Here is a 7,260-nt window from a genome sequence, read left to right on the forward strand (position 1 = left end):
TCACTAACCACCACCAAGGCAAGCAGAAAATAAAGCATTTCATCATTCAATAGCGTGGTGGGCTTCGCTTTGAAATTGTTTGGAGGAGAATGTAATTTTGTTCAATGCAGTACTCATCTGTCATAGCATGATGCCAACGCTAAAACGCTAAGGTGTTTGGTTCCAGAGAAACACCGCAAACGTAAACATAATGGAGTTACGCTGATACCGTAAACGTAAACGAATGAAACTCAAACTTGTTTGGTAGCGGACGGTAACGTAATCGATTCGTCTGCTGAAATAAAAAAAAAGCTAACAAATCTCAAAAGAGCAGTCATGGCAGGGCTCTCTTTGGGTCTGGCATGGGCTGACGCAGAGGGGCGCCACACGCTGATGCAGTGGGAAGTCCGGCGGCCTACGGACACCAGGGGCTAATCGGCGACCGCTGCGAGCAGCACGCCCAGCGGCAACGCCCTGTAGACGTGGTCGCCGATGAACTCGAAGAACAGGAACGGAGGGCACCTCACGTCGCTGAGCTCGTCGACGGTGATGTCCGCGCCGGCCTCCACGAAAAAACCACGCCCTTCCCGGCACCCTTCCCGGCGCAGCGCAGTCCACGATGAACGGCGGCCAGCATATACGAACATCGTGCGGCGGTAGCATGTGGTGAGAGGATCAGTTCGAGAAGCATCGTGCGGCGGTTTCCGATTGCACAGCAAATCGGGCGTAATGAGATTACAACTAGGCTGGGACCTGATACCGCGTTATCTCATTACGGCCGGGTTGATCCAAACAAGATTCAACGTTATCCCTTACCAGCGTAAACAGATGACGTTACAAATCGGCGAACCAAACACCTCCTAAGTACCAGTGACAAAAACGCTAAAATGCTAAGTTAAGTTTCCAGCCTCAGCCACCGATCTAGAGTTCTCACATGTTCAGTTCTAATGATTGGGTACAATTATCAGCGAGCCATGTCGGATGAGAGTTACTCCCTCCGTTCTAAAATAAAGTTGAGTCATCTATTTTGGAACGGAGGGAGTACGTATCACGTGATTCAGTCTTCAGGAGTTGGGGGGATGTCCTCCATGGCCCCTTTACCATCAGCGTCGTCGAAGTAAAAGAAATTCTTGATCGGATCGCCTTTACAAGATATTGACTTAATCACTTCCTGTTAGAACCAAAAACAAAGAGCAAAGCCGTGAGCGGTACGCTGTAGAGAACATTCAAATATGAGAAGGCTTGAAATTAAATGAAATTCACACTCCAATATTTCTGCACATAAATGGAATATAATATAGTGTATTTTCGGGCTGGAGGTTTTTCTACATGTTTCAGGAAACATTGCATGTTCATTCACATCCTTCTTGGATCAATTACGGGTGTGAGATTCTTTTTTAAAAAATCCATGTGGCAACTTTCAAACCGCAGCGCTATCTTCCACCAAGTGACCTAATGCAATTTCAAGGCCTACCAAGAGCTATCTATGAACCACAGTTTTGAACCAGTGAGTACCTCTGTTCACTGGTTCAGCTGTTGGAATGCTGGTTCATTGGTTTGACCGCTGGGCTAATTGGTAGTACTGTACTTCAATTAAGGGATGAGTACCTTCATTTCTGCATCACAATCAACAAACCAGCATAGCCAAGTTGAGTAGGTGTCGTCGCTAGTTCTGCACTGACGCGTGAGGTCGCACCTAACTTTTTTCTAGCGTGAGTGGCGTGCAACAGGCCAAACTGCTCTATGGTTCAGTGCAAACCACCTGATTTGACCATGGTTTAACCATATAAGGGCTGCTCACATGCTTAAGCAGTCGCTAGGCCAAACTGGACGAGTAGACAGTTCCAGTTTTTACAGTCAGATCTCCGGTATGGTTTTTTAAACTATGCCAGAAAACAATATGATCCAATCCAAGTATGATTAACACACAAAAAAAATGATGTTAAGGATGTTGGAACAGCTACTATCATAATGAGAAGTCATGTGGTGTGTGGTATATATTGATCAAGGAATACACCAACGGTTGCTGCTACAATGAAGGGCAAGAGGAAGAGGATGCAACTTGTCTAGCAGGTTTAGTAAATGTTTTTGGTGTTGGTGCGTGCAAATAATAATTTCAGGAAATAGCATGCAACACATGGGACAGAAGTTAAGTCAGGACAAGTCCAGTTTAACTGAACCTTAACTGACAATTTTAGATATAACATGCCACGGTTACTTTACAAGACATGTAATCTTCATGTGATCAACATAAAATTATGATTTGGATTTAAATGCAGTTGTAAGATATCATCGACAGATTTTACTCGTTTTGCAGTAATTTTATTTAGAAAAAAAGAAGCATATTCAAGCTTTAAATAAATCATAGTTAGTTGAAGTCTCGTTTGGACTTGCCTTGACCCAATTAATTTAAACCTGAATCGGTGTACTGTGGGCTAGACCATCAAACATGGAGTCCCATTCCTTAATTAGAGTCACAGTTGGCTAAGCAAGTTTGTTAGGAAAGAGCCCACTCAGTTTCTAGATCGTATTAGAGATTGAATAGACTCCCCAGCTTGTCGGTCAAGTCGTGTCTAACTATATAAAGGAGCCAACCCCTCAATAAATCAGAGAAGGATAGTGTCGTTTACTTTTATCGACTTTTACAGTAGTTAGTGTTATGTTAGTAGTAGATCCTACCATTATGTTAAAGTGACTGCATTCAAAGTGTCGTCTCAATATGTCACCTACTTTTGTCAACTTAATGACATACATTGCTTGAGATGACTATATTTACTGTTGAGCTATTATGTTCCACATATTAAAAAAAAGATAGTGATCTATACGTAAATGAGATAAATTACTGTGCTTATTTTCCAGCATCACAAAAACTAAACAAATAAAAGAAACAAAAAATAAAGGATGGAAGATTGGACCTACCTGACCAAGAATGCCACCAAGGATTGCACATACAGGAGGATGTTCCTTTTTCCCAGCTGCTAGAAGCCGTTCCAGGAGAGACGTAGGAATTCGAGACTCATCCAAAGACTGCAGTTTAAAGTGCCGTGTAAAATATCTGAAGAAACGTGACTCGATTGCTCAAAGTATGACAAACGGCCAAAGCTGTACCATTCTATCACACATATCCTTCCTCAGAGCCAAAACTGCAGGTAGATCAGAAAGTGATGTCTCACCGGGGTCACGCCCTTCAGATGATTCATAACTTTCTAAGACTGCAAACAGACGTGTTTATGTTAGTTACAAAACCAAGACGTGGTAAAATACAGATAGGTAAACAATCATAGATCAAGTGAACATGCAAATAAGTAATTTTTGGTTGAAAAGCAAAAATACAAGTCCTAAAGAAAATCTCAAAAAAACAGTTGAATATGGGATGTTATATTCTATGTCCGCAGAGGAGCACTCATTTGCTTTGTGAGATATGAAAAAGAAAATACTTAGCAGAACAGCTATCCAATTTGATCTGTTCCACTAAATATTTATCATTTATGTACGTACAAATGAATCACATTGATCCCAATTTTCGCCTGATATTTGCCCATAAAAAAAGACCAAGAAAATAAACAAACACAGTTGCCACTATTAGACAACATAAACCTTAGGAACAGTATCTTAGGTTCTCATATCATCACCTCTCATGGCATAGTACAATTTAGTTGTTTTTTTGGACAGATCCTTCCAGGGCACAGAAATAGCTTCCTGTATAAAAACAAACCAAATGTAAATGCAGTCAATGTGATTCAAATTGTAATACTTGCCACATGAAACATCCAGAAGGGTGTGATTGATTTTTAAGCAAATCATATGAGATTCAGTAGTAGTGTACAATTGCAATCATTGGATTAAAATTTTATATTTGGCAAACGAAGCATCCAAAAGGGGGTGATATCAGTTCCTGTAGGTATTCCAGCAATATCGTACTGAACTACAGAAATAGCACAGGAGTAATATAGCACCATCAGTACAATAACAGATTGAACCAGTATTAAGTACATAGCAATCATGCATAAGTACTTGCATGCAACAAACAATTTAAGGAAGAACAGAAGCAGTATAAAAAGAACAACAACCAGAGGTACCTCCAACAAATGTATTACCCAAAAAAGAAATTGCAGGCCTTTCCAAATATGGGTAGATGGGCATCACAGAGCCACATCAGAACTAGAGGGAAACAAAAATGCAATAAAAGCACTTATTTTCTTTTTCTCTCTCCTGCCACGAAACACTAGATGTTCTATCCTAGAAGGTATCAACGTGAATTTTATATCATAATATGAAAACATAACTCGAATTGCTTCTGTGTATCATGTAATTTGTATAAGTTGCATAGCAAAACAAGGATAACCAACTTGAGGAGTACTCCCTCCGTTTTTATTTACTCCGCATATTAGCTTTGACTGAAGTCAAACTTTATAAAGTTTAACCAAGTTTGTAGATAGCAATATAAACATTTACAATACAAATCTATATGATGTGAAAATATATTCAATGATGAATCCAACGGTGATTTGGTGATGTATATGTTAATATATTTTTCTACAAACTTGTTGAAAGTTCATAAAGTTTGACTTTAGACAAACCTAATACGCGGAGCAAATAAAAAAGGAAGGAGTACAAAACAAGAGAGCACAGCTACTGAAAGACTTTATCTCTACGAGCCTACAAAATAAATTCAAATTAAACTTCCATACCTGCAGACTAGGATATTTCAACTCCTGCTGTTCAGGTTCTCCTCCAGGCTTCTTCTGAAAAAATAAAAACAATTTCAGGGATGTACATTTTAAGAATGAACTTAAGACAAAAATTGCATGCCACTAGTTATCATAAATATGGAAAGCATTCTGAGCATCTCCAGTAGTAGCCCCCACTTTAGAGCCCCTAAAGGCCAAATCCTCACACTATGCTTGTGGGAACTGTGGAAACACCGCAACGCCATTGTCTTCGACGGCGAAACACTATCACTTCTAACGGCACTTCGGAACATTGATCGTGAAGGGCGCACATGGAGATCGGCAGGGAAGTTTAAGGGTGACCTAGTATTCTTCTTTAGTGGTATCTATAGGCAGCCCAGTGACGAGTAATTCCTAACTTCTTGTGTGTGTGGTGGTGGAGGCTAGTGTGAGCCTTGTAATTACGGTTCTAAACCTTGTGGAGGGGCTCTTCACCCCTTTCTTCTTTAATATATGATATGCACACTCATGCATATTCTAGAAAAAAAAAAGCCAAATCCAAAATGGGGGCTGCACTTATTTCCTGGGCCCACAAATAACAGCTCCAACTCTAGCAGCAGACCCCAATTCTCAGCACCCATTATTTTGTGTACTCACTAACACATGGGAGTGATTGCCATTGAGCCCAGTATTTCTTAAGCAAATCAGAAGGCATAAATGTTTTGACTTGTGAACAAAGCAAGTAATACAATGCTAATCAACGGATCAACAGACTAGATGCCACAAGTCCTTACGAAATACATACCTGAAGATAGCTATGGTTCTGCAGATCAACAAATATTTCACCGCAAGAATCCTTGCAGTCTACAGAGTAGAAGGCAATATGCTTGCTTCTTTTCCGGCAGTTGTCATTAATAAACAACTAAAACATAACACATATGCAACAACAGTAAGGATAAGAAATGGAACACATGACAAAAGAAACTAATAGTTACGAAAAAATACTTAAGAGAAGGATCTACACCTTTGTCTTAAGAGATGCGCGGCTGACTACAATAATGTCGAACCTGTCAATGAATGTTCCATCAATAAGTGATGGGTCACCTGGAAAAAATAACATAATAGTCAGAACTTTTCCAATCAATACTGTAAAAAGAATCTCAGATTATATGGCCAACTGAGAATGGTTCAAAATTTATCTTACAGAAACAATATTAGTAAAACAGTGTGTAATACCATAACAACCCGATTGTTCCTATCATCAAATGATCTTTCTTGCAAGAACTTCCTCAACTATGGCAGCGTGATGAGTGCATTATCAGTTAACAAAACAAATTGAACACACTCCTGCCAGTAATTTTGGAACAAACCAATTCTAGAATGCAAGACGTGATCGCTGTATACAATATATATTTATTAAGCATAATAAGCACACTAAGGAAAAAGTGCATCAAACTATACAGCTCACCTTTTGCAACAGCAACTCGGACCATTGGATTGAAATCTTTCAAGGACTCGCAGCAAACCTCTGCCCGTGATTTACCACCATACACACTCTCATCATGAGGAATTAGGAAGTTTGAATTGAGATCATCCTCTGTGACTATGTGATCGTCCATCAAGGATAAACTGCCAACTCCTGCTAGAACAATATTCTTGCAGAACTGCGGAGTAGGAGAGAAATCAACTTTAGTGTCTGTGATTGCCTTCACCGAATTAACTAAACTGTAAATATCATGTTAAAAGTTAAAATACTGAAATTTAATCAATGTCAAAAAGAATTGGGGGCCTCTGTTTGGAAAAATCAGTATGCTTCGACAAGATGGAACATGAGTGAGAATCAAAGGAACAGTAAGTTCTAGTTTAATTATTTTTATCCCGGAAAGAAAAAGATTTAGCACTTACGAAGAAAACTAGCAGGCTAGCACATAGACAGTTTAAAGAAACTCAAAATGACAGAGTTGGACATCATTCATTTCAGCAATGCAAAATACAGAACATTAGTCCAATCCACAGATACCAGTTATTACAACCTTGAACCGTAATAATTACTATCATAACAGCTTGAACCCTAATTTCCATGCCATGCTATATTTTCAGATATAATCAATACCAGACCATCAATCGAAGATTAAAATAAATAAATAAATAAATTGTCTGTGAAGCAGACTAATAGAAGGCAATTTTAGCTGCCCACCTCAATAGTAGTACCGTTCACGCCGCACACGAGCACATGCGCTTTACTTAGCCTGTTCCGAGCAAACACAAATATAACAGTCAGGTGAAAACAGAAGAACGCGCCCAAACAATGTTACAGAAAAGGCAGAAATTACACACCCAAACAAAGAGAAATAGAACAAATAACATTGGCAGAAAAAAAAAGCCCAAATTTTCTACCGAAAGCATGAAACCGGGTTCACATAATCAGGGGGGAATCCAATTATAACAGAAGATTTTTTGGGGTACTGTGCAAAAGGTTGAATCTCGGCTGGAAACTCGCTGAGAGCCCCAGAAAACAAAAAGGTGGGTTTCTCGAGACAAGAACAGCACGCGCTAACACAACAGGAAAACAGAAATAATGGAGTAAACGAAAGAGAAAAGAAGAAGGAGC

General features: G+C 39.5%; 1 protein-coding gene across 1 annotated transcript in view; it reads right to left on the reverse strand.

Annotated features, from left to right (window-relative positions):
• Positions 1 to 726: 726 nt before the first annotated feature.
• LOC123156320 (SUMO-activating enzyme subunit 1A) overlaps positions 727 to 7,260 on the reverse strand; it is a gene marked incomplete in the record, with an annotated part of 6,918 nt that continues 384 nt past the window's right edge. Inside the window, 9 exon segments of the mRNA XM_044574459.1 lie at positions 727 to 1,150; positions 2,899 to 3,006; positions 3,088 to 3,191; positions 3,612 to 3,678; positions 4,671 to 4,724; positions 5,455 to 5,571; positions 5,674 to 5,753; positions 6,118 to 6,313; positions 6,847 to 6,898. Coding sequence (XP_044430394.1) covers positions 1,037 to 1,150; positions 2,899 to 3,006; positions 3,088 to 3,191; positions 3,612 to 3,678; positions 4,671 to 4,724; positions 5,455 to 5,571; positions 5,674 to 5,753; positions 6,118 to 6,313; positions 6,847 to 6,898 — 892 coding nt within the window.

This window comes from Triticum aestivum, chromosome 7B, assembly GCF_018294505.1.
Source record: "Triticum aestivum cultivar Chinese Spring chromosome 7B, IWGSC CS RefSeq v2.1, whole genome shotgun sequence".
NCBI lineage: Eukaryota > Viridiplantae > Streptophyta > Magnoliopsida > Poales > Poaceae > Triticum > Triticum aestivum.